Genomic DNA, 15,316 nt, shown 5'->3' with positions numbered 1-15,316 from the left:
AGTTTAATCCACTGGGTCCGGGACTCGAACCGCGGTCGGCTACATGAGAGTTCAGCAACATAGTCATTATGCTAACTGCTGGTCCCTCTAAACCTCAAAATGGGCATAACAATCCCTACATCCCATGGCTGTGTTGAGCATTATATAAAATTATGTATGTCAGGCACTTTATACCAGGTGTGACATACAGTGATCGTTGAAAAACTTCATCAGTGAATTATGTTGTTACACTATTATTTTACTTATTATTATACTGAATTTGAAGAGTCTCCTTCACTTCCCCCCACTACCCCCCCTTTTTTTGGTAAAGAGGCAGATACTGCTTACAAAAATATTTTGGAAACATTTTACGGATTATGGTTTTGAATAGTTTATTTCTTAAAAGTCTGCTGGGACCAGCAGTTAGTGTAATGGCTATGTTGCTGAACTCCCATGTAATCGGCCACAGTTCAAGTCCTGGAACCGGTGGCTTAAACTCACGCCAGGCGTGTGTGTGTGCGTGTCCAAGATCCTGAGAGGAGAGTGGAGGAGAAGGGATTGTGGCGTGGCCATCCCCCCCCGGGGGGTGATTTCTCGCTTTCTGTCTACCTCTCTCTGTCTCTCTGGCAAGCGCACGCGCCCTGTAGCAAAAACATCTCCCCCCAAAAAAGTCTGCTAGCAGAGTTAGAAGTCTGTTATAACTTTCAGATTGTATTAGTTGAGTATTGAAAATGTCCACAGTTGTATACTTTAAACTGTTTAATTTTTACAGAACACAAGATACTTACCTACTAACCATAAAAGAACAGGCTATCACATAGGCTATACTTTTCAGGACTGTCTAACATGGCTGTTTTTACAACTGGAAAATTTCAAGGCTAATATGTTGCTATGTTTGCTGACCTGGAAGGTATAAATCAGAAATGGTGAGCAATGCAAGGAAAGGCTAGGCCCAGGTTTCTGCATATTTAATGTAATTTCTCACATAATACAAATCAGTAATGTTATTTGCTTGGCATATACATAAATTCTGCAGTTTGTCTCACTACATATTAGTGATAGTTTGCTTGGAAATAGATTTATTGTGCAGTACAAAAATATTGTCTTAGGGAGTGATAGATTTTTGGAGTTCTTAAGGATTCTAGAGATGAACTTCTTTTCACAGATGAAAAAGTTAAGCCTTAAAAAAAGGAAATGATTTGATGAAGTTTATAGTCTTAGTCTGGAAACCCAAGACTTCATTCTTTTGAGTCTGACTTTTATGGCCCTAAATTTCCCATAAGATTTTTGTGCTTTTCCTGTATTTGTTTTATCAAGAATTGGAAACTAAAAAAGAAAAATCACTGGGTAAACTACTAATTTAAAACAAAAGAATTGATTTAAAAGAAAGACTGTATATTAGATGAGGTGTTATTTGAATTATACAAAGATTTTTAAAATTGCAAAGCAATACATAGCAATTTAACTTGAGATTAGGGTTGCTTAAAATTATGCATTATCATTTATGGACAAAGAAATGGGTTATTGTCTGTTAAAGATATTGTGTATAATATTCTCATCTGGTCTGGTGAGAAATATATACATGTTGGGATATTCACCTTGCAAGCTAAGTGACACATATGTATTGAATGTATAAAAGAAATTGAAATAAAAATATTATTATGCATTATCTAAAGCAAGTCGGTATCATTAAAATTGTATTTATATATATTTTGACTTCGAACACACATTTCAAATAGTAATAACCCTTATAGTACTTCTGTAGCCCCCCTTATTTATTGTTTCACTTTTCCTGGTTTCAGTTAACTGTGGTCAACCATATTCCAAAAATATTAAATGGAAAATTCCTGAAAGAAGCAACTCATTAGTTTTAAATCATGAGCCATTCTGAGCAGCATGACAAAGCTTCACACTGCCCCATTCCATCTCCCCACCACCCCATATGAATTATCCCTTTGTTTGGTGTACGTGCCCTGTAGATGCTACCTGTCTGTTAGTCACTCAGTAGCCTTCTCAGTTATCAGATTGAAAAAAGTAAAAAGTATATGTAGGGTTTCTACTATCAGTGGTTTCAGGCGTCAACTGGGGGTCTTGGAATGTATCTCTCACAAATCAGGAGGACTGTTGTATTTATCCACCAAGAGCTATTTCCCCCCAGAGACCATGCTGTTTTCAGAACAGTTGAAGATGCTTAGTAGGGTGTAAAGGTCAGCTTTTTTAGAAGCATATGAATTGAGAGTACTGTTTAGTTTCTTCAAAGATGGTTGCTGTACGTAAACACTAACATCATTATCAAACACATTATATAAACTGTCAAGAATCTATTCACGTATGTAGTTACATGAAATAAAGGCTGCCCTCTGAGACTTAATGTTCTAAGTGAAGTTCTGGTAGAGACATACAGAAAATACACAAAAAACACCCAAACCATTGCTTAAATACCTAGAAAAGTTAAGTTAGCTATAAAATCAGATGTTAACACTGCCTATAAGATGAAGTATAAATACATATGTCCTTGAAAATTGTTTATTTTTAATATGCCTGTATTTCCAAATATACTGAGTTCCTAAGACCAATAGGAATCAAGTATTAGGTAGGTTTTTCCCCCCTCAGGGGGCTGTGAATATGGTAGGTACTAAATAAATAAGAAGAGTCGGGACCACCAGATGGTATAATGATTACATCACTGGACTCCCACATAGTTGACTGCAGTTTGAGTCCCGGACCTGGTGACTTAATACTCACACTGGGTATGTGTGTGTGTGTACACCTAAAATCCCAAGAGGTGACTAGAGGAGAAGGGATTGTGGCCATCACACCGGGAGATGATTTCTTGGTTTCTGTCTTTCACTGTCTCTCTGGTGAGCACATGCACTCTATAGCAAAAATCTCTGTAAATAAATAAGGAAGGAAGGATGGAAGGAAGGAAGGAGAGAAAGAGAGAACGAGTGGGAGTTGATGGTTCCTTGTCTTCTGTTTCACTTCAGGATCACAATGGCTCCTAGTAACCTGGAATTTACCTTTCTTTTTGCATTACCAGTTACCACATTAAAAAGTGTCAGAGACATATGACACTAGATCAATTTCTGTTGAATGGATGGATGTATACATATGGGTAAGAGAGGAATTTACTTATTTTTCTAGAAAAGAGAGATGAGTTTCAGTCTTTGAGTATTAGAAGGAAGTGAGTATGGTGGTGGGAGGTTGGTTTGATGAGTGAGTAGTGAGGCTAGGTAGCAAAAGGCATCCCTGTATTTGAACATAATCAAGAAGGAATGATGGTGAGAAGCACTGTGTTCAGGGACAAAACACGTTTAATTGAGCATGTTAGAACAGAAGAAATTTGGTAGGAAGTAGTTAAATGCACCATCTGTTCAGGTCTCTAAAATGACTTCAGTCTAAGTGTTTTAACCATTTTGAGACTTAAATGGTAAAAACAGTTTTCTTTATCTGACCATATTCACATTTTTAATATTTCTATTTTAAGGACTTTGCAAGTACTCATATGTTGTGATTTTGTTTCTTTGTTACTGCCTCAAGAGGCATAGTTTTAATGTAATTCTACGTGACATAGTGATGACAGCAGAAATACAGTTTTTCCTGAAAGTCTTGTAAGCTCTGTAGCAGGAAGCAATGCATTGTAAATCTGTCATTTCCTGCAAGTCTTTCCAGAGAGAACGGTATTTTTCAGCTGAACGAACTTGAGTTTAATATTGCTGTACTTTCTGCATCTTCTTGTTCTTGCCTTAGTACATTGCAAAATTTCCTTTATGTTTTGTTACTTTTATTTATCCACTATTGTTTTTGGTGATAATAATAAAATTAATTTCATGTTTACTTATCAATGTGTTCAGTTCCAAAAACAAAAATGGTTTCTAAAAGACTACAACCCAATCAAAAATAGGCACAAAACATGTAATAGTAGTTAAATCAGAAACCCAAAAACACAAAAGTCATAAGCTTGCAAGGTTCAACTTCTCTCGTAAGAGGAATGCATAAGATATGATTTATTTTTTCTTTCACACATCATTTAGACAAAGATATGACAGTCTAATAAAACACAATTTTTATGGGAATAGGGAAATAACTGTAAAATGATGTAAGGAAATAGGTACTTTACTGTTGGTGGGAGTGTACACTGATACAGTCTTCTTGGAGGGCAATTTGATAATATTTGTCAAAATTAAAAATGTACCTATTCTTTAATCCTGCAAATTCACATGCAAGAATTTATTTCCAGAGACGTAGATGTACATGTTTACAAAGTATATTTTGGTATTAAAAAATGTTTACTTAATCCACTCTAATTTTCTACTCATAGAAAAGTTTAGTTTAAACTTCATTTCCACATATGTATTTGTGTCTTTATATAAAATTAAAAAGTATTAAATAATGTCTTCATAAGGTATGTATCTATGTTCAAAGATAGGTACATACCTATAAAAAATCCTGTATAGAAAGAAGATCAGACATAAAAAACTTTCTTTTTTTGTCTTTTTGTTATTCTGTCTAAATTTTTGCTTTTATCATATATGTTCATTACATTTTTGGTACTAGTTTTAATAGCTCTTTTAAGATATATTGAAATGTTATAACATTTATCAGTTTAAATGTCAATTTTATGGGGTTTTGTATGTTTATAGAATCACATGTACACCTATCCGTACTACTCTTAGGTTTTTATTGCCTCCAAAAGAAACCTTGTACCTATTAGCAGTGCCTCTGCAACTCTCTCACTCCTGCAGCTCTAGGCAACTACTCTTCTACTTTCTGTAAATAGACTTTCTGTTCTGGAATTTCATACAAATGATATACAACATGTGGTGTTTTGTGACTGCCTTCTTTCACTTAGCATAGTGTTTTTGAGATTCAGCTATATTGTGGCATGACAAGCACATTTTGAATTTAAAAACTGTTAAAATCAGAATCAACGTAGCAATTTCAAAATTACTTATCCTGCTGAGTATATTGCACACTAGTTTTGAAATCATTGGGAATTGTATATAGAAAAATGAATTTTTGTTAATAGGTTACCATTTAACTTACCATCCGTGATGTATGAATTAATCACTTAGGCTTTATGTATGATGTGTGTTATATCATTTAATCATTATAGCATATGTTTTTAGTTATATTGTATTATCTCTACAAATAAGCCAATTAAATGATGGAAATTTTTGTGATAAAATTGTGTTCATTTTATACATAAAAGTGCAATGTTTAAAAGTATATGGGCTTAGCCAAGGTGGTGAATGCTGCTAAGATGCTGCATTTCACAGGTTGGGAGCTTTTCCCTTAATTTTCTTCTAATAGTTCTATATTTTCAGGTTTTAGATTTAAGTCTTTATTTTGAGTTGATTTTTATATATGGTGAAAGAGAGAAGAGTCCAATTTTGCTATTTTGCATGTGAACATCAAACTTTCTCTTCATCATTTATTGAAGAAACTGTCCAGATTGGGTGTTCTTGGCACCTCTGTTGAATGTTGGTTGTCTGTATATGTGTTGAAATGGGTAGATTTATTTCTGTACTGTGTTGTGTTCCATTAATGTATGTGTCTGTTTTTTATGTCAGTACCTTACTGTTGATTACTCGAGCGTCGTAATATATTTTAAAGTTAGTTAATGTGTTGCTTACAGGTTTGTTCTTTTTTTCTTAAGATTGCTGTGGCTATTTGAAGTCTTCTGTGATTCTATATAAATTTTTAAATTCTCTTTTCTCTGTAAAATGTATTTGGGAGGGGACCAGCAGTTAGCGTAATGTCTATGTTGCTGAACTTTAGTCGACCGCGGTTTGAGTCCCTGACCCAGTGGCTTATACTCAAGCTGGGCACATGTGCGTGCGTGCCCAAGATCCTGAGAGGAGAATGGAAGAGAAGGAATTGTGGCGTGGCCATCCCCCCTGGGGGGCAATTTCTCACTTTCTGTCTCTCTGACTCTCTCTGTCTCTCTGGCAAGCGCGCGAGCCCTATAGCAAATACCTCTCACAAAAACAAAAACAAAAACAAAACGTATTTGGTATTTTTATAGGGGTTGCATTGAACCTGTAGATCCTTTTGGGTCCTACATTTGAGCATTTTAACAATATTTATTCTTCCAGTCTATGAAGAGCCTTCACCTCTCTTGGTTAAATTGATTTCTAGATTTGATGGTTATTTTGGTAGCTGTGTAAGTAGAATTGTTTTCTTGCCCCCCCCCCCCCCTTTTTTTGAGATAGCTTGCTATCAGTATATAGGAATGCTACTGGATTTTGTATGTTGATTTATTTTAATCCTGCTAATTTGCTGACTTCATTTTTTAGATGAAGAGTTCCGAAAGTATCTTTAGGGTTCTTTTTTTTTTTTTTTTTTTTTTTTGTGTATATAAGATAATGTTGTCTGCAGATGGGGACAATTTAACTTCTTTTCTAATTTGGATACCTTTTATTTCTCTTGCTCTGGCTAGGACTTCCATTAATCTGTTGAATAGAAGTGGTGAGAGTGGGCATCATTTTATTCTATATTTTCGGGGAAAAGTTGTCAACTTCTCCCAGTGCAGTATGAAGCTAGTGGTGTATTTGTCATATATGGCTTTTATTGTATAGAGGCACACTGCTTCTATCCCTAATTTGTTGAGAGTTTTTATCTTGAAGGGATATTAAAATTTATCAAATACTTGTTCTACACCTATGGAAGTGACCATATGGTATTTGTTTTTCATTCTGCTAGTGCGAATTGCCCCATTTATTGATTTGCATTAGTGGACCTTGTATCCCTACCACGAATCTCACTTGAACATAGTGGATAATCTTGCTGATGTACTGTTGAATTTGTATGCAAGGATTTGTTCAGAATTTTTGTATCCATGTTTGTAAGCGAAATTGGTCTGGAATCTTCTTTTTTGTTTTATCTTTGTCTAGTTTTGGTGTCAGGGTAGTGAACAATGGGCAGCCATGTGGGAATCCAGCACCCTTAACCACCACGTCACCTGCCAGCCCGAGATAGGGCATTTTTAAAGGCGGCGCAAAAAAGAAAGAGAAGAAGAGAAAGGAGGGAAAGTGAAAAGGAAGAGAAAAGTGAATATGTGTGTTTACTAGAGGAAGATTTTATTATATATATAAAACATGAAATTTTTATATATAATATTTGTTTAGTAGTAATTGATACCAACTTTCTTTTGCTTGGTATGTTTCTATATATTTCTAGGTCATTTAGGCCATGTTTATAATGCTTGTCTTAGACTGAGGGTAAACTTGTCAAGCTTGATTTGTGATAGCAAAACACTACCCTTTCCTCAAGTCAACTAGAAATTATTTGTGTTAGGAATAGCAAAACACTGTTTTTTACTATTTTCATTTTTATCATTCTTGTGGTCAGCCTTTTCCAGTGGAAAGATTGTTCATTTCTTATTTATCTGTGATTTAAGGCCATCGACAGTCCTTTTGCTCAGTTTATACCATTTTTGTTACATAAGAATGCATTTTGCAGCTTCCATTTTTCTGATTTAAAACAACAGAGATTCAGTTTGTTGGCATAATTAAACCTTTAGTCAGGACTTAGGTCCTGGATTCCTTCCACATAACACTTAGTATGTTGCATTTAGTATGATGCTTTCTATAGAAATTTTTCAATCTAGATTTGTCATGTGTTCTTTTGTCTGTTTCTAGAGGAAATTTTTTTTAAGAATTATTTTTTTTAATTTAACTTTATTTATTTTAATTTGACCAGAGAGAGACAGAGTGAGTGAGAGAGAGAGAAAGTGAAAAAGAGAAAACAAGCCACCAGGTCTGGAACTTGAACAACTGTCGGCCATGTGGGAGTCCAGCATCCTTAACCACCATGCTACCTGCCAGCCCTTATAGGAATTTTTAATAGACAGTCTCTATTCTATCTAAAGATGATTTTATTTTAAGAGCTTTCTCTGTGGGTTGTAATTCATTGAAAACTAGATTGTTTTTTACATTTTAAAAACTTGATCATCTTGAAGTAATATTTATAAACTTTCTGCTTTTTTCACTGACTTGATTATATAAAACCTGTTGACCTCGTTCATAACTTACTTTTATATTCAGGCATTCTATCACACAAGTTAAAAAATTGGCCACTTTTAAATCCTGTTACCCTTGTATCCAGTCTGTGTAACTTGTTTGTGTATGTGTGTGTTTATATGATGCATATTTTATTTATTTATATAATATTTCATACACACACACACACACACACAGGTATGGTTTTTTTTTTTTTTTTTTTCAGGTATGGTTTTCTATGCAAAAATGTGTCATGACTTTTCCAGCAACTCAATATATGATGGATGTGTGTGGATAGCATATGTAATTATTAGTTTTTTTATTTCCTTAATATGGTTTATTTGCAAGGTTAAGAATATGATAAGTACATGATAAATTTTGTAGATCCTTTTATTTTCCCAGGCAGAAGATTTACTAATGGATAGTTAGCTTTTCTAAATCTCACAAGTGATGTCAGTTCCTTCCCAAGTAACGTGTTTTCTCCTTGTTATAGGTCCTTTTGTTCTGCCTCACTGCTGCCATGTACATGTTCTTTTTCAGGTATGTTCTGTTACCTCTATTCTTTTTAATACAATTTAGTTTAATTCAGTTTAAAGATTAGTTTTTGTTATTTGTTAGGTTGTTTTTTTGATAGGGCACGTGTACTCATCAGAGAAAGAAAGAGAGAAAGTGAGAGAGAGAAAGTATGAAATCACCCGCCAGGGGAGATGTCTATGCTATAATCCCTTGTCCTTCATCCTTTTCTCTGGATTTTGGGTACCCACATGCATGCACCTGGTGTGATTCTTAAGCTGCTGGGTCTAGGACTCAGGCCATGAAACTGTCCATATGGGATCCAGCACTTTTAACTCCTGTGCCACTTGCTAGCTCCCTCTTTGTCGTTTTTTAAAAATTTATTTTATTTAGCTTTATTTTATCCATTTATTCATCTATTTTAACTTGAAGAGAGAGAGAGAAAGTGAGAAAGCAAGCTGCCAGGTCTGGGACTTGAACTACAGTCAGCTATGTGGGAATCCAGCACCCTTAACCATCACACCATCTGTTGGCCTCTGCTCTTTGTAGTTCTGAAAAATCAACCAAGAAACTGAAGTATTTTCCTAGTAATTTTCTCCTAAAAGTACCTTTCTTTTCTTTTCTTCTTTTTATTTTTCCCCCTGGGGTGGTCAGAGATAAATCACTGCTTTATAGTAGTGAAGAGAAAGCGAGAGAAGGACAATTAGTGTTTTTTCCTCACAGTCTATTTAAAGTTGGCCCAACCCTGATAAGTGAATATTCTGGGGTTTTTTTATGGAGCTGATTTTAGGTATTCTTTACTCATCTTATAAAACAGTCAGCATTTTTAATTTAAGGAGGAAACAGTGACAGTGGAAGTTCTATGCCTCCCAAAGCACACTGATCATATAAAATATTAAGTTCATATTGTCAGAGTTGTATTTTTTCTGGTCACTAGGACTTGGGGGCTGCTAGGATGGCTCAAGATTTAAATGCCAGTGAAGGATGTTTGTCATTTTCATATAAGCAAAGCAGTGTAGGAATATGATTTTTTATCTTATTATACTTATTTGAAGAGATCTTCCTTGATTTTTCTGGATGTAGATAGAAATTCAGTCACAACAAGAAGGACTAGGCTTTGAAAACCAAAATTCGCACTTAATTAACAAAGGCAGTTATGGATTTTTATTTGCTAGAACTACATTTGCTAAAGTTTTTAAAAAATAAGACAATTCAACCATCCTTGAATTTTTGAGCCACTAATTTCCTGTCAGGATATCCTAATACACATTTGATAAAGCACGCTGATACAATTTTAAGTTATTTAAGTTATTAAGAACTTTTTCACATTTGATAAAGCACGCTGATACAATTTTAAATTATTTAGACTTTTTCAAGAATTTTTTTGGGAAATACAAAATGATGATGATTTTTCTATTATTATTCTTGTAAAGAGAGAGCCAGGCAATTAGAAATAGAAAAATGTATAATAGAGTCAAGGTAGGGAGCATTCAATTTGTAAAGATTATTAATTGTATGCATAATTATATATATATAAAATTTTTTTTTTAGATAAAATCTTGCTGTGTAGCAATCCTCCAGCTTCAGCTTCTTGAGTGGCTAGGTCCATAGCGGGGTGCCACTCTTCCTGTCTTTTATGATGAGCCTAAAGTCAAACCACCCTTGTGCCCTCAGCCTGCTTAGTAGCAGTGTCCAGTGGGTTCCATTGCTGGGTCAGGACATGTAGTTTCTCATATTACTCTTCACTGACTGAAAAATTATTGGATCTGTCTGCTTTCGGCGAGATCCATCTTGTTATTTTTACTGTATCTTCATGTGTAGTATATTACTCTTGTGGTGTCTTTCTTATATTTGAATAATTTGAGGGTGGATCTGGGGAAGTTAAGAACAGTGAGAATTCTATTTGATTGATTTCTCCATCATTTGTTTTCAGATATATTATTAGGACAGTATTGCAAAAGTTCCACATGGTTTATTCTTTATGTCTTTGTATTCTGTCTCGTAAGAATGTATAGCATAGTCCATGAGGAAAATGTGATCATAAAAGTTAAAAAGTTAGAAACATCATTTTTGTTCATGTGCCTGAGGGCAAAGTGCAATATCCTATGAATCGTCTTTTTGTGAAGATTTCTAACAGAACAGGTATTTAAATGAAACAGTCCTTCCCAATGTGACACTTGGATACAGCATACATGAAGTTTTTGAGGTTTAAAAACATATTATTTGTTGAATACACTGATAAATGCTCAATTTGCAGGATGGTTCTAGGAAATTACATTTTGAAGACTCTACCATCAACCTAGTATTTTGAAGGAAGAAAATCAACCCTATAAATATATGTTTTGGTGCAGAGCTATGGAACCTTTTCCTGTTTCAGTCACAAAGTCTTGGTTAAAAACAACAGTTTAAAATACTTTCCAGAAGGCTCAATACCAGGTTTAAATGCCAAGATAAACACTTCCAGTTTTCTGAGGAAAGGAGTTATTTTTCTCTCCAAAAGAAGCACTATCACCAAATTCCTAGTGTTTCTGGCAGAAGTTAGTTTGAATAACTCAACAAAAGAGGTTTGGTAAATGGTAAAATAAAACCATTTATAAAGTACTAGAACCAAACTAAACAATTTGATCTATTTGTCTGAACACAAGCTTGTGATTGGAATGAACAAACGATTTTATATAGCACTTGGCAAAGTCAACTGGATTACAATTTTTTTGTTAAAATTTATTATAAATACAGATGTTTGAAGATACCTTTATTATACTTATTTAAGCAATTATTTTACATGTAGAGGCTTAAAGTTGTATAATTAAATTATATTGTCCTCAGGACTCCATTTATCGCAATCTTCTTTGGGAAGTGGCTAAGGGAAAAATTTTGTATTCAGAATGAGTCAACTCTGTAAGTTTACCTTAACCTATAAGTGGGAAAAATGGAAGTGAGAGTTTCTTTCAGTAGAAAAAAAAATGCCAAATTTTTTAAAAAGAGAGATCTCAAGGAAATAGTGTTATTATGAGTATTTTCTAGAGATGTCACAAGATTTAATTATTACAGTAATTTACTTAAAAAGCAGCATAGTACTTTCAGTGTTGAAAACTATGGTTAAGAAAATGTGTATGAATTATCTTACTTTGCTAAAATATTTTATTCTTAATAGTTTTATTACATACATTATTTCATAATGGTGCTGGTGATTTTCAGTTCATACACCAGAAACAGACTTGTATTCAGATAGAATCCTGTGGCAAGGTAAGTGTGAAGAGAGAGTTCTATCTAGTTCTGTGCTCGTTTTTAGCCAACGGCTGCCAGCCCTGTAGCCATTAAGGGATTTGTTGAAATAAACACATTTGAAGTTTTTTTTTTTTGAGAGGTTTTCGCTATAAGGGCGCGTGCGCTCACCAGACCGAGAGAGACATAGAGACAGAAAGCGAGAAATCACCCCCCAGGGGCCATGGTCACGCCGCAATCCCTTCTCCTCCATTCTCCTCTCGGGATCTTGGGCACGCACGCACATGCACCCGGCATGAGTTTTAAGCTACCAGGTCCAGGACTCGAACTGCAGTCGACTACGTGGGAGTTCAGCGACATAGCCATTACGCTAACTGCTGGTTCCCACATTTGAAGATGTTTTGAAAGAAAGCTCTTTGTACAATTCCAAGGGGCAGTTTTTATAATAGTTTTGCTTCCTTTTTTTCAATCACTTTATTACTGTGTATGCTATTGTCATGGCTGTGCCATGGGGCATTGTCTGTCACTATGAGTTCAGGTCTAGCAGAAGTCATGGTTGAAACCTGGACAGAAAATTTTGTCACTCAAGCCCATTTAAACCATTTCTTTAATTTCAACTATGTATTCATAGGTATAGTAACCCTGAGTGTTTTCTTGTCAGAGGATTCATCTTAGTTCTTGATTAAGGCTTGAGTAGATGATCTTTTCAACAGTCAGTAGAGAAAAGAAATGAGCTTTTTTTGACCACCGGGCTCTTTTATTATTTTAATTGAGAAGCAAAGAAAAAATCAGCAACAACAAACACTAAGCAAAATTATCACACTTAATCTTCCTCACAAAAAGACAATGGAAACAATGCAGTACATTTAAACATTGGTTCGTCAGTTTTATTGTCAACATTAGGTATCTGTTTGTGAAGAATACCAACAGTTTAGAACAGGGAGTAAACCAGCGTCATTTTTCTTACATTACATTAAAATAGACAGTATTATAAAGACAGTAAATTAGACAGTGTTATAAAGCATATTATATCAACTTTGATCCTAGCCTATGAGTGCTAGCAAGAATTTCTGGCCACATACTTTGCAAAACCAAGAGCTAATCCAACAGTTTGTTTCAGCCTGTAGATTGAAAGGCTCAGACTTGTCATCACAGTTAATCTATAGGCTATGAGAGCTTATTTAAGATAGACATATTTTAAATAGAAAAGTATTGCATTTTGAGAGACCAGTACAAAGGAAAGTTTATTGTTGTGTTTTGAACATATTTACGAACAGTATTTTTTCTGACAGTTCATGAACTCTAATCAACTCTCTGTAAAGACACAATAATAAGCCATTTAATTAGTCTAAAGTATAGATTTAGCTTTTATATTTGAGAAAACCACTGTTTGTTTTTTTTTTATAAAAACAGTCTAAAAATTATATTATAAATGGCATATTTGCCAGAGGGCACCTGTGCTCAGCAGAGAGCAATAGAGGGAGGGAGAAGGTGACCACCACCTACCCCCAATGGGAAATGGTCATCTTCTCTCCTCCATTTCTTCACCCTGTCAAGATTTTGGACATGCACGTACCCACTGGGGCTAGGACTCAAACTGTGTGTCAGCCATGTGGGATTCAGCTGCCTTAACCACCAGACCACGGAGCTGGCCCTTACTGCGGCATTTGGAGGTTAAAAGTTTTACTTTTAGGATAATTTGCCCTAAATAATTAAATTTTATTTTAAAGAGATTATTTACAGCAATGCAGCATGTGTATTGGGTGTTTGAGAGGGACCATATGACAAGTAATGGGGAGATCCTATTGCATTTATCCAGAAAAGACACGGTAACGATCTGATTGAGGTTATGTTGAAGGTATGGTGGGAGTAGACTTATCCACTGTGTGAGGATTACTGCTTCCATGAAGAAGTAGCACAACATTGGAAAGTGAGCTATTTAGAAAACAGGGAAAACACATGGAAATTGAGTCGTGGTTTTGCAAATACTGAGATTTAGTTCTCATAGGACATTCAGATAGAGAAATATAGGTATCAGTTGGGTATTTGGAGCTCAAGAGATAAATCTGGGCCAAGCATACTTGAAGAGTTAATAGCATATACATAATATTATAGTTTAAGCCATACAGTAGATATTATTTCCTAGGAAGACTATTGAGAGTGGGAAAGACATGAATACGGTCCAGAGAGTGCTGAAGTTCATCTGAGCATTGGGAAAGGGGTCAGTGGAGGAGTTCAGTGTAGTAATAAGAGGCAGCATACACACAGCTCATGAGATTAAGAGGCTGCTCTTAGCTTGTCTCAGTACATGTTGACTTGGAACAAATTACATATGCCTTACACCTTAGCTTCTTCATTGCGAAAGAATGTAAGTTAATATATGGGCCTGATAGGGAGGGCTGTGAGGATTGAATAAGAAAGAACGCAGTGTTTTCAGATGCTTTTGGATATGAGCCAAGATAAAAACTACATTTTATATTAGGGACTATATATAGATAGATACAAATACATACATACACACACACACACACACAGAAATGCACACATTGGATATTTTCCATTCTAATTTATTTTAGCTGCTTTGGGGCCAGCTGGTAGCACAGTGGTTAAGGTGATTGGATCCCATATGTCAACCGTGTATTTCAAATCACAGATCTGGCAGTTTAAAAAGCATACCAGGTGCGTGTGTGTACATGCCAAAATCACGAGAATGGAGAAGGGATTGTAGTGTAGGGGTACTTTCCTTGGGGGTACTTTCTCATTTTCTCTGTTTCTCTCTGTGTGTCTGATAAGCACACATGGCCTACAGCAAAATTAAAAGAAGAACGAAATAGAGACTTTCAGGAGGCAAGCATCCTCTTTAGTATTAATGCTGTAGATATGTCCATAAAGTAAGGGTAAAAGTGTTCCTTTGCTTTAGCAACCTGGTGGGTCAGGGGTAGCTTGCTAGAGAAATTTCTGTAATTGCATTGGGATAGAAGATTAAGAAATGAATGTGAGATGAGGAAATAGTCTAGTAAACTCAGGAACAGAAAGGGCAAGTTGTTAGGGAGTAGGGACGTAACGGGTTTTCTCTTGTTTTCTTTTTCTCTTATTTTTAAACAGAGACTAGATTGTGAGAAAGTTTAGGCGTAAGAGAAGTTTGCACAGGAGGCATGACGACAGGTTGAAGAATGGGAGAGAATAGTCTGAAATGTGGTCTAAAGTGTCAGCATATTTGGATAGTTGTTAGATTTGGTTGGGAGACATCATGATAAATCATTAGGAGGAAATTGAACCCCTGGTCTGCAAACCTTGGGCACGTGATTTAAGTGAAAGGTGACTGACCGATGAACAGAAGAGGTAGGAAATAGTAAAATATAATACTTTTGGCTTTCTGAATGTGTGGCCATTCTTAAAAGGTTCTTACAAAAATTGTTACGGACATATGAAACCAGTATTCCTTGGAAGATATATGTAGATGAAGTGAGGCACCTTGATTAGTGTCCGCAAAGCCCATGAGATTACAAGACGGGCATAATTTGTTCTATGAAAATTTGTCCTATGAAGAGGTAATGCAGTGATTGTTAGGAGTGTTGCTTTCCTTAAAGGGAAAG

General features: G+C 35.3%; 1 protein-coding gene across 4 annotated transcripts in view; it reads left to right on the top strand.

The window, feature by feature from the left end:
- Positions 1 to 15,316, top strand: part of TMEM135 (transmembrane protein 135) — a 308,283-nt gene that overhangs the window by 224,458 nt on the left and 68,509 nt on the right. For all 4 annotated transcript variants that reach the window (XM_014586438.2, XM_014586439.2, XM_014586440.2 and 1 more), the window contains one exon: positions 8,476 to 8,522. In XM_014586438.2, coding sequence (XP_014441924.1) covers positions 8,476 to 8,522 — 47 coding nt within the window. The remainder of the gene's footprint in view (positions 1 to 8,475; positions 8,523 to 15,316) is intronic.

The sequence above is a fragment of the Tupaia chinensis genome, unplaced genomic scaffold, assembly GCF_000334495.1.
Source record: "Tupaia chinensis unplaced genomic scaffold, TupChi_1.0 Scaffold000139_1, whole genome shotgun sequence".
NCBI lineage: Eukaryota > Metazoa > Chordata > Mammalia > Scandentia > Tupaiidae > Tupaia > Tupaia belangeri.
The sequence above is the reverse complement of the archived record's forward strand: the minus strand, read 5'-3'. Positions and strand labels throughout refer to the sequence as shown.